Source organism: Mytilus galloprovincialis, chromosome 7, assembly GCF_965363235.1.
Source record: "Mytilus galloprovincialis chromosome 7, xbMytGall1.hap1.1, whole genome shotgun sequence".
Classification (NCBI taxonomy): domain Eukaryota; kingdom Metazoa; phylum Mollusca; class Bivalvia; order Mytilida; family Mytilidae; genus Mytilus; species Mytilus galloprovincialis.
Window position 1 is genome coordinate 17,181,615 of NC_134844.1, and position 13,620 is coordinate 17,195,234.

Here is a 13,620-nt window from a genome sequence, read left to right on the forward strand (position 1 = left end):
TAAATAAGTGTTTCGAGTACTTTTTTTGTCGTCACTTATTGTAACTTTTTGTTTTTCTAAACACACGCAGTAACTGTTATTGTCTGTTATTCTTTTAAACTAAATATCGTCTGAATAGCGTTTATGAACTTGACGGATTTTTCTGCTGATTTATGTTCGCTATTATGAATTTTTATCTTCAGACATTAAAATGATTAAAAGGACATATGACGTATAGGTCACCATATTAACACAAAACCCCAAATGTTTTCAGAGATTAGCAAGCATAAAAAATAGTATTGCAACATTTGATGAACTAACCCAAGAAAAGTAAAACAAGTTACAAGATATAGCAACGTTGTTTTTATTGTTGCTTGCTCATCGTCAAGTATTAAATATTTCATGAAAATATTACAAAGGGCTCAATTGGAAAACTTCTTTAATGCATTGTGAACACACTTATTCAATTTTAAAAACTTTTTTTTCAATTATGTTGAGAAACGCGAACAAAATAATTCAACTATTGTCGATGACACCCTTAAACCTAAACCTCAATTTGATGGCTTTCCAAGTCAACATTCAATAAATATTCAAGAAGAATTTTTAGCAACGAACAAAACAGATTCATGTGAAATTACATCTAGTCAATCTTTCACTTATCAAAATCAAACAAAAAGACAGATGTCACAATTTATAGTATTAAATGATTATGTAAATTAATGAGTGATACATCAGTCAATAACATTGATTACATTTAAGAAAATAATTCAGTCAGTGATATTGCAGATTTTTTTTCTGTTAATCTTGAATGACAAAATATCATCGCCCATTTCATCAGTCAAGAAGACTCCGTATCAAATATGTCGTATTTGTTAATACAATTGATTAATTCTTAAATGTGCGTGAAGAAATCAAATATGTACACGTGTTTGGCAACCTGTTCTGTACATTGTATGAAATATTTGGCAAAAACGCAAAGCAATACTGAATATTCATAACGTAAATGTTTTCTATGAGAACTATCCTGAAAACATTGTGGTTCTCTTATATTCCTTTACATTATATAAACTTTTCAATGTACAAATGGATCATCTTGACTCTCCTGGTTCTGCTTTATCACAAAATACGATTGTCTTATAGATAAATTTGAAAATTATCATTTCCCATTAAAATCTTATAAAACAAAAAATCAGTTGAAAGTATATTGAATTTGACCAATTCTTAGCAGTTAACATTTCCGAAATCGAATGAAAAGATGTTTGTCTGTAGTGTAACAATACACAAATACTTAGGTTTTGAAACTTTATGTTCTTAAAAGTAAAATAAAGCAAACCCCCTTAAAATAATTGACTCTCTAAGTAAGTTACTCTATTAAACATAATTTAAATATGAATACCGTAAATAAGCAGGAAATAACTTACCTTTAATAATTAAGGCCACTACGTGTAAAATTGCCAGGTTGATAAGCATTGCTACCCGTATCTCTTTTGTATTCTGTGTGTTAACTGGATTTCCCCTGGTTATTATATCGGTGATGTGAAGCTAGTTAAGTAAACGTGTGTAGGTCTTCGTTGCTAATGACATCATCCAATACAGGTGCCCGTTACGGGATTGGGTTGTGGATTTCACACCGGATTTCTCTCAGGTGTTTTATTCCAACGTTTGTTTCACTTTGACAAAAACAAGTCTGCACAAACTAAATTAACAGGATACTTTTCCAAGAATCGAATACTGTTATAGATCTTGAATATAATAATTCAAAACTTTGCAGTTAGGTTTTCTTTTAAACAAAGAAGACAAAAGAGTTTTAACGAAGCTTTACAAATCTTGAAATTAATGAAAGTGATCTGTAAGCAACTGTACGTTATTTATTCGTTTTGCAAAGGAAGTAATGAGAAAGATAAACGCATTGCCATTATAGGGCGTATTAAACAATTAACCAACCCCAAGTGGTTTCTTAACTAACTTGATATTATATTTGTAACAGAACGTAATCACTTTAGTTTCATCTACCAATAGAAAACTATCTACTGATCAGCTGATGAGAACAATGTGTAGTCAGAGCATAGTGACATAAGAAGTTCTCTTTTCAAACTATTATTTTCTCTTATAAGTCCAATATATTGCTAGTGCTGTCAATGATACAAATGTTATATACTCATTATGGAATATATAAGATGAAATATTTTTACTTATATTGAAGGAACCGTATGTGTGTACATTACTGAAGATGTGCAATCAATCATTAAAACTGTTTTCTGCTAAAAAATGCATGTGCTTATGTTAGAAAACTTCTTTAAAATGATCTTCATCAATTAAAAAACACACGAAACACGATAAAAGATTTCATGCAATTTAGAATTTATATGTTTGATAGAAGCATAAAAAAATTTGCTAAGAATATGATAATACTGTTACATTGTATCACCCACTACATGTACGGTATGCACAATTTAAAAAGGAAACATCCTATATATATAGTTTGTATTTTTGAATTTGTATAAAAAAAATAAATATACACCGTATCACATGAAGATAACTTGAAATTGTGTTGTTGTTTTTAATGAGTTTAAAGATATCTGCCAACATCGCCAGTAAAAATCAAAAACATTATTTAAGCTTCCTTTCGTTTCATGTAACTACAGAGAAGTAGTTCTACCGAATTTAAACTATAGCTTGGATATGTATCTTGCTTAACGTAATGAGAACTACAGTTCATAATTCTTTGATAAAAAGGTGTAACGATGAAAAACAATGTACTTAAAAAATAATTCGAAGACAATATGTGTTTGTGTGTGGAACTAAAAATGCACATAGTCTTTCCCGAGCTTACGATAAAATACATTATCGATCATTTACAAACGTTTCCTAGATTTACAACATGAGCTGAATTTTAGTTATAAACAAATGATTAAGCAACATTTCAGCTTAACCTAGATTTAAGAAATAGAGGAAGCCTTAAGGTTTAAAAAAGGTTTTTAAAAACAAGGATGCGAATGATAAATCAAAAACTGCTAAAATCGTTTACACGTATTAGAAAGCATAAATACGAGTAGTTCCAGCGGAAATATCCGCGTATACATATCAAGTATGTCTTTTGAAAAACAAGGTTTCTGTCAATAAATGAGTAACAAACGCTTATCAAATGAGACAACATGTAAACAATTTACAATATAAACAATAAAAAAAACAAAAAACAAATACACATTGACTTATTGCTGTTCTTCATTTTGAGGATTATCTAAAACGTCACAGACATATGTCAAACGACAGAGCAACATAATTATTACTTTTATGAATGTCTTATGACGTTTACATCACCAAGTACATTTGATTAATGTTTATACAATTATCAGTAATACATTGTTTATCTGAGAGTGGATCGACACCGATTTCTCTAATTCAATATGTAACTGGTTATTGTCTTTCATTTGTACATACTCTTGGTAATTTATACCACCAAATGTGTTTAATCAACGCTACAAGTCGGTAATCAATAATTACTTTTAAATGTGCATTTATTTGGAATTAAATAAATATTATATATCATACTTTGAAGGTCAGCAGTTCTTAAAGCATCTTATATCGTTGGTTTATATTTGTTTCATGTGGATTTGATATATACATTTCAATATTTCTTTTATAAACACAGTCTATGACTGTTAACAATCAAATAATATACATTTTTTCATTCATAAAATTAGTAAAGTTTATATAAAAACGCTTTCATTAAAGAGTAGAGTAGTTTCAATATATAACATATCAATGTAACAACCAGATTCAAAAGAAAGTTTTATAGGACATTTTGTCATTGGTTTGACCTCACAATCGATTTGATTTAGGCGCCACTGATGAGTCGTATCAAGAGGAAACACTCCTCATGTGCATTTCATAAACGAGGCATCTTTGATAAGATTATCACAATGAAATGTTGTTATATAGCAGGAAGGAATCCAAGTATCCGTTCCATTGTTTTTCACAATTAATCAAGAATAATTTAATTTTGGATGTAACACGTCTTCTGATTGGCTGACGTTATTTTGTTATGAGCCCATAGACATAATTTAGTCATGTGACCGTGACGTCATCAACGTTTTTTCATTGTTTTCTACGATTTAAAATGGAATTTAGAATTAAATTATAAGAAATGACTGTAATATTTTTTCTGTCTATTCGAAATAACATAAAAAATGTGGTGCACTGTTCTTTCAACGAAGAATACTTGTCTTTAAGTAATATGACACGAGTTTCGTCTAAGTAATGATAAAGAAAGTTATAATGTTATAGAAATAATTCAATCAATGCATGTATATGTACTGAGTCTTCTATATAAATACATGTATAAGGACACGTTGTATGATTGCCTATGAAACATCTATTCAACAAAGTTTAAATTACGAAGGTAAAAACAACATTTAATATGAATTAATATCATATAATCGACAAAAATATATTGCTTTAGTAATTGTTCTTCGAAAACTTTTGCTGTTAATTAATTTTTGAGTTTTGTTGCCGTCATTTATTAACACAGAATCAGCGAGCACTTAAAGAAAACGTTAGAGAAGAGAGCGATGTTTATTTGTTTAAAAGTCATTCGTTTCCATTTGTTGTATACACTTGATCATGATTTGATGTCTTTTCCATCCATTGCACTTGTGTTATGCATCTGATGGATTCCGGTTGAAAGGTCTCGTGTAATAGGTCATAAGCATGCGAAAAATTATCGGAGAATTAGAATACGGGAAGACAATAATTCAATTGCAGCCTATTTATGAACAATTTCATTGGATAAACAATTTGCTTTCAGAAGATTATCCATGTACACATGTTTTGAAGTAGACATAAGCTATTCAATGTTATGAAACATGTTAAACTATCTATAATTTGAAGTATCATATGGCTTTCATTAAGTTGAAGTACACATTTAACAATAATAGTGATATATATCTCCTTATTCAATCTGCAACTAAAGCACATTATTTAGACAATGTATTTTAGTGAATCATCGTTCATTGACGCACGTTACGTCTACACAGGACTTGAAGGAATAGACCCAAATCAATACCGATGTAACACACAGGTAGTAACGTTGTCAAATCGAGGGGCTTTCAGTACAGTGATTGTGTCTTGGCTTTGATCTAGATGGTCATGGTTTACATCATACTTTCATTGACAGTGTTTAAACTGTGGTTGTTGAAATAAGCCCACGTAGAGCACCCTTTTAAATTTGGATACAGTAATTATAACCTATATAACCTAAGCGAGTATGTTATTAATGCATAATGCATCCATTACAAAACACAGCTACTGTATTCATTTACTTAATTATGTTTGTTGATTATATAGTTTTTTTCTTAACTCAAATTCCAACTAATAAACACAGTACAAAGTATGCAAATATCATGTTATCTAATAAATAATCTTATCTCATTTTCAAATATGATTTTTTTGTTCTTATCAACAAAGCAGCTATGATGTATACTGTATTACTTTCTCATTAAGTTTAGTTTACTATGTCAACTTAACACTAATTCTATTCCTCTGTGTAATATCAATCATCGTGTCATGCAATGAAGAGAAGATTTTACACTAATGTAAAATGAATGGATATAAAATAACAAAAAAGTGCATGTGAAATGAATGAAATGAATGAAATTATTAATGTTGTGATTAAAATATTGTGTTAATTTGAAATTTGATATGCAATTGAAATAGAATTGAGAATGGAAATGGGGAACGCGTCGAAGAGACAAAAACCCGACAAGAGAGCAGATAACAGCCGAAGGCCATCAATGGGTCTTCAATGCAGCGGGAAACTCCCGCAACCGAAGGCATGCTTCAGCTGGCCCCTACACAAAAATGTATACTAATTCAGTGATAGTGGACGTCATACTAAACTCCGTAATATACACAAGAAACTAAAATTAACAAAAGCACAACAATAAGCACAGTAAAACTCAGTTCAAAGGAAGTCCGAGTTCAATATCAGAATAGGTAACAAAAGAAATTAAACAAAATGATAATGATACATAAATTAACAGAGGACTACTAGCAGTTACTGACATGCCAGCTCCAGACCTCAAACTGATTGATAGATTATGTCTTCATTATTTGAATTTCAAGTACTATCCCTCCGTTAGAGGTTTAGTGTTGTACCATCATAACATATATGAGAAAAACATAATCCATATCATGCCAACAACCGGGTTTAGAATTAATGTGTTTATTTTGGTGTAAAGACACTATAAATGAATCAATATCAAAGCAAAAATATTCAATCTTTAATAACCTGACAACAGTATCGTAACTACAAAAATAATTCCCTTCTTAATAGGTCTATTTAAATGTTTTGATAGCTAAATTTGTAGGGCATGCTCGATCACCTAATGGAGTCTTCTTTTTTTGTTTCGTGGAGTTGTTTGTCTTTCGTTTTTTCTGCCATTTCTGTTTGATACACATATTGGGGTATAATATTCCTTTGGTATCTTCCATCTCTTGTTTTTACTTCTGACTATATTTCGTTCTTATCATCATCTGTTGCAGTCAAACCAAATGTCCATTTTAGGCAATTAATTATTTATTGTTTTGCCCATCAAAAATAAAGTACACAGAAAACAGACCGTACCTTACTCGGTGGCAAGAAACGTGTCTTAGCAGATCAGAATTTACTGCAATGGAAATGAAAATGACATTACATTAAATAATTTTGGTTTACTAGTTTTTCAGAATTTGTTTTTAGAACCACCTTGTTATATTGAATAAAGGCTTAAATTTAAATCTTCTTTCTTTTTTTACTGATGACTGCACTTACAATAAAGGTAATTAAAACATTATAGTAAAGCCCCAAGTATTGGCTTTGAACTAACTGTCAATAACTGCGAATCGTCGCATATCTGTAGTTAATGTATATATTGTTTTGGGGAGGTATACCTGACGTCCACCTTCTGTGTTTGTTAAGGATGCATTTCTATTTGTTCGATCTGATGAGTTTTTTCAACTGATTTACATAGTCATTTTCTTGTGTTGTACTATTACCCCCACCTTTTAAAATAGGCGAGGGCTGGCGCCTTCATACGGATCTAACCCCACCGCATTCTGTATGCATATTCAAAGTTAGGATCCCGTAGACGGTGGTTGTTGTTAGTTGCTGTTATGTTATAAGTTTTACGGTATAGACTCTACGAATTATTGAAGGCCGTCCACTGACCTTTAAATGCTAATTTCTCTTTCATTTGACTTCTAGTGGAGGATTGACTCATTGGCAAACATACCAAATCTTCTTTTTATAATTACATTAGTTGAAGAGAGTAATTTGTTTGGCTGGTATTAATATTTCAAATACCATAACAGAGATAAGAACTGCATGTTGTCACATCCTTGTTAGTAGAGAATAGACACCAAGATCTGCATTTTAATAAGATTGTGTTCTTCCCTTTATTTCAAGAGAATAAAAAGAAATTGTCATTAAAAACACACGTCTATAACAAAGAATTGTTAGAATGAGAATAGCGAGTCTTGTTGATTTAGTTATTCTTTGGACATTTTCCCGTCGGCAAATTATAGTGATATTCAATGACCTTTCAGATGTTTCAGTGTATATGGTTTTGGACAATTAAATAGTATAAACATCGGAAAAAAAGATATAAACAGATCTGAATTGTTTGTCTGTACTAATCAGTTATGTATATTTTGAACTACTACATCTTATATGTTTGAGCGTTTACTAATTAAAGAAACTTATTTATCAATGTTTCGGCCATTAATAATATTAAGTCTTAGATTTTATTGCGCCAGATGCGTATTTTAACGGTTCATGTGACTTCGTTGATCCCAAAGGTTAAAGTGGTGGAAAATCCAAACCTTATCACAAAATGAAGAGCAGATAATCCAAAAAAAAAAGGAAATAAAAGGTAAAGCCGAAGCTTTAGAGCCAGAGCTTTTTACGAGGGAAGCATAAAAACAAATTTGTTAAGATCCATCAAAATTTTCTTGCAGTCAAAAACCTTTTTTTAAATGTATAATACATATGTTTGTATGTAATCCGAATGGTCACATAAGAAAGGCAACTACATTTTTTGATGTCATGTGATGGTGAAATAAAAGATTATCTGAACCTCACTGAAAACATCAAATAAAATTCTTTTATATTCTTTCTATTAGAACACACACATGACCTCGCGTGTCAATAACTGAATCAAAGTACCCAAGCCTTTATTTTTAGCCTGAATTGTTAGTACTCATATCGTAAAGTGTTGTTGATTATTATGTTTTCTTTGCTTTCAAAATCTTTCAGTTTAAATCAATGTTTTCTTATCACAACCAGAAACTACATGTACATATATATTTTGTTGTCAACGATTTAATGCAGTAGTGTCAATCCTGTTCATGTGAGAAAAAAGTAAAATCACAAAAATACTCAACTCCGAAGAAAATTCAAAACGGAAAGTCCTCAAATAGCAAAATCAAATGATCAAACACATCAAACGAATAGACAACAACTATCATATTCCTGACTTGGTACAGAAAATAGTGGATTGAACTGATTATGATCCGTATATATACATGGTATAAATATAATTATATACCGTTTGGTAGTGCGCTTGACTGAGGTGGGAAGTTCAAATTGGGCAACAGGTAACAGGTACTATTAGTATCGGTATCGGGTTAGACCTTGAACTTGATAATGTATTTCACAGTGTAAATATATCCCGATTTGCATGAGATGTGCGTGTTTAAGTTTCGGGATATATGCACATGGGGCCTCAGTGGTCGAGTGCTCTAAGTAGTCAAACTGCTTTTTCACTAGCATAACACACCAATGTTGTGAATTTCGAGTTCCACCTTGACAGACACTAACATGCCAACAGTGCTGAATGTGGTGTTTAACACCAATCAATCAACCAATGAACGAAATCTATGTATTATTGGTAAATGATTAAGTCTAGAATTTCGTTACCAAAATCAATTAAAACTTTTCTTAAGTTTTTCACAAATACAAAGTCCGTAATTCAGTGATTGTCGTTTATTGTGGTATATCACATTTGTTTAACGTTTTAACTTTTATAGCTGACTATGCGGTATGGGCTTTGTTCATTGTTGAAGGCGGTACGATGACCTACAGTTGTTAACGTCTGTGTCATTTTGGTCTTTTGTGGATAGTTGCCTCATTGGCAATCATACCACATCTTCTTTTTTATATGTTTAGTGGTATGTGCATACATCAGTCTGATATAGTTTGATCATTTGAATTGTTTCACATTTGTCATTTAGGGGACTTTGTCAGCATGTTTGGTTATGGAGTTTGCTCATTGTTGAATGACAATCGTTGACGTATAGGGTTGCTAATCGTCAACGTCATTTGGTCTCTGCCAGAGAATTGTCTCATTGACATCATACAACATCGTCTTGTTTGTATACAGTTTATAATTATACTTTTACTTAAATGTGGATGCATAAAAAAGAAATGTTCATTTCAGCAAATATAAAAGCACCAATTACCCGTTGATAAATTATTAAAAAACATAAAAGTCTTCAGCGTGAGAAAAAGACAGATGAAAAGACTTGGTCATATTTCTTCTTAATGAAGTGTAAATTTCATCAACTTGAACAAGATGTAAACATTTCATTGGAATATCAACGTTAGATCCATTGTTTCAAGTAAACATCAAGGGTTTGATCATTTCCCTAATGATATAATCAATAGATAATAAACAGGTTTAAAAATATTAAAATAAATAATCTCACATTTAGTTATGAAACTAGACAAATGGGTATGACGTTCTATTTTGTAGTGTATTTAACGAATAATGATACACGATTATCATAAAACCAACTTTTGAGTCACAGTTTACTATTTATATACATGTTATTTACGGTGTCAGAGCAGCTTAAGAAAGTAAAATCAAGATTACAATCGGTACATAGTTTTTTTAGTGGGTGGGGGAGTACTACCTTTCATTTTTTCTTATAGAAAAATTGGATCGATTATGCGTCTGATTTTACATACAAGGATGTCCTACCTCAAAGTTGTTATTAGACTATAAAATCCGGGGTCAAGGGTCAGTAACATGTAAATGGTGTATTGAACTGTATGTAGTGTTTAAATGATAAAGTGTTTCAATAAGAGCCTAGTTTAGCAGTTGCAGTACATACCAAGCTGAATTAATCTGGGCCCTCTCTCCTCTGTTTTAGATCATCGCTTTTATATTTGAAGCGTTATTAGCAATATGCTATCTAAATTTTGGTAAACAATTCTTAAAACTAATGTTAAAATATTGCTGTAATATTGTAGCAAATAAACAACACCAAACTGTTTAAACAAATTCGATACATTTATCGATAAAAAATATGTACTAGTCTCATATCGCTACTTATTATAGGTCGTTGTTATAAAATTAACAGAACCAATTTTGCTTCACCAAATACATTTTGGCAATTTATGTCTCCTGATTGATGCTCGGGGTCACAATATTTGAAATTCCAAAACCTAAAACATACGTTGAAGGGTTAATCAAACAAACATAGTTCTGAAGTACAAAACACCTGGACAAGGTATCGGAGTTGAGCGAGAGGAGATAATTTCCCTAATTCAAAATAGTTTCAAAAATTGTATAACAGTAAACTATTAGTACTTTATTAAAAATGTTCCTCCAATCATTTTACCCTAGACACAAATTGTCTAAATGAATTGATTCTCTCCTTAAATTTTCTGAACGAATTTTTTCTCTGCCTGAATCTCTGTTATGTTTTACACTTAAAATTTACGAATAAAATCACAAGCATCGTTTTAAAATATACTTGATTTTTTTCTTGAATCAAATTCTAGATATCTTATAACATTTTGCAAAGTAGAACATTACTTTACATTGGTACCATCGTCACCTTTCTTCTGATAATTTTGATTGTATAAATGTGATCGTTCCTTTTGACAACGGTATGTGTTAATATTGAAACTGTACTAAATATAATCAGTATCTGATTTTGTACATACTGTTTCGCCTTTGTAGTGACAAAAGGTCTCAGAGTTTATTCTGAACAAATTATTTTGTCATAAATGATTTTACCTAAATATAGAGGCAGCAATTGTATACCGCTGTTCAATGATCATGGTAAGATTAAGCAATTTTAAATATGGGTAACAAACTAAAACCGGGGAAAAAATCAAAAATAACGTATAAGAGTGAAACAACGGAAGAACAGAAACACTTTACTGCAACAAAAGCAATCGCTAACATACATGAAATAAACTGTAGATAACAACTGTTATATTCTGACTTGGTACATTTGAAGAAAAACCATGGTGGGTTGAACCTGGTTTTATGGCTTTCCAACACCTCCTACAAATACCTGTTTAAAATAACCGCTAAAATGTTAACACTTCGTGACTGGAATACAAGCCAAACAAACACAAGAACATGTAGCACAGAGAAATACAGAGAAATACATAAATGTACAACATGTCAACCTCGGAAAATCAACGAACAACTCCCATGAGTTTACGACAGCACCCCAGGACACCACAAACGATATACAAACTGCCCGTCACATTAATGGATAAACACCACAACGTATATTTTGTTACGTTTCTATTATCAAAGGTAAATTTCTAACAATGAAATAGATTTGTTTTATGCATAGCTATAGACACGTGCAAGAATATGAAACTGGAATAAGGTTTGTATTAATGTTATGTTATGTATTTTCTAACCATGACAAGAGTATTAGAATGGAATTGTGTTTCAAAGGGTGATGTTTTTTTGTCTTTAACTATGTCTGTTTTTCTTCTAAATCTAAACTGTGTATAAACAAATAAGGCAATACCATTTAAGACCAAATACTATACACACATGAAAACAAATACATAAAACGAATACCATTTAGACGAACCACAAAAAACTTGATAATACTGTGACAAATAAGACACATGTGAAGTGTACTAAAAATACAAAATTCAAACCACAAACGAAATAAACAGATAACAATTCAACTCAAAATGATAACCCAGACCTCACGTATAAGAAACTAACTACAAAATACCCGAAAGCAGGATATAAACCACATCGTTTCTATCATCCCGATGAGTGAACATACATTTAAGCCTATTAAATATAAAATTATGATTGAATGGTATCAATTGAAATTATAAGAAATGTTATCATTTAAAAAAATTAAATCAATATAAGATAATACTGTTTTTTTTAATTTTGAATATATGATTCCTTTTACATTGCCAATCAAGTTTCCTTCAGAAAACTGAATAATTATTGAATGACCGTAATAGTTGACAAATACGGGTAAGTTCCTAATGAATTCATAAATGATATACCAAGATTTAATTATGTACACAAGACGCGCATTTCGTCTACAAAAAAAAAATAAAATGCATCAGTGACGCTCGACGCAAAAAAACGTAGAAGTAGAAGCCTTCAGAGTGTAAACTATCTTAGGTATAATTATATAGTTCAGTATAAAGTGATATATTTCATTTGCATACTTTGTGGCTCAAGTGAAATTTCTTATAGTCATACACGAAATTTAAACAGTAAATGTTATATTTTGATAAACACCGAAACCCTTTCTAAATAGCTTTTAACCGTTTGTCTGTTGATATTAAAAGCAACTGCATATACAAAGAAGGATACTATCAATGTATGCACTTAGCTGTAAATACATTGTCCGACTTATATTGAATAAGTGACAGGTAACATAAAGAGATATAACTACTTATTTCTAACAAACATTTGGTGTTTTTTATCTGCAACATTTAAAAGAGACATTTCAGAATTATAAATGGCAATAACTATTGGTGATTTCACAGAACGTTAAGCACTTAGCCATTGGATTAGGTTTACTCCGATACAATACGGAAATTGATTTTAATCTCTGTGGGATTGTTATCTTACCCGTGTCAAACGAAATTAATCGGTAATAAGACACCCACCTGTATAACATTAAACAGAAGTGCCTATTGACTTGTCCCTTTCTAGATATTTTGTTCAAATCAGATCAAAACAAATAATAATAATCAACTCATTTAGCAAACTAGTAGCCATCTAAAGCGAGTGCAATACAATGTTCCATCCTAGTGGACATAATATGTTATCAGGAAAAAGCTAATTTCAATAAATTCCTTGAAAGTTGCAACCGACTTTTACTCAAGTTATATATTCAGTGTTTTTACGAATATTATATAATTGCCTTTTTGTGGGGTATAGATTTTGAAACGTAAATTCTACGATGAAGAGGACAGATACTAAAAATCAATATTAAATAATAAAAGGCATCATAGATAATAGGCTGGCATCATAGATACTAGGCTGAACATTTTGTACGCCATACGTGCGTTTCGTCAACAATAAACTCATAAGGGACATTTTATTAAAGTGAAAAGGGCTAAAAAAAAAGTCCAAAGCTGAAGAAACAAAATTGGGGACCAAACAATAATCTAAATTGTTTACCAATTTAAAACACCCCTTAAAATATACATACAATGTAACATAACAAAAAGACAAACAACAATATGAATACAACACACACCGATTGCACAACGCATGCCCTAACTAAAACAAGAGTCTGTTAAATACTATTGCACATCTTATCGTTAATTAAATGACTGTGATATTTTGATTTGATATTTAAAAA

The 13,620-nt window shown here is 30.9% G+C and overlaps 1 protein-coding gene across 1 annotated transcript in view; it reads right to left on the reverse strand.

Moving 5' to 3' along the window:
• The window catches only part of LOC143082436 (uncharacterized), a 29,332-nt gene extending 27,442 nt beyond the window's left edge, over positions 1-1,890 (reverse strand). Inside the window, exon 1 of the mRNA XM_076258093.1 lies at positions 1,401-1,890. Coding sequence (XP_076114208.1) covers positions 1,401-1,449 — 49 coding nt within the window. The 5' untranslated portion in view covers positions 1,450-1,890. The remainder of the gene's footprint in view (positions 1-1,400) is intronic.
• Positions 1,891-13,620: the final 11,730 nt, after the last annotated feature.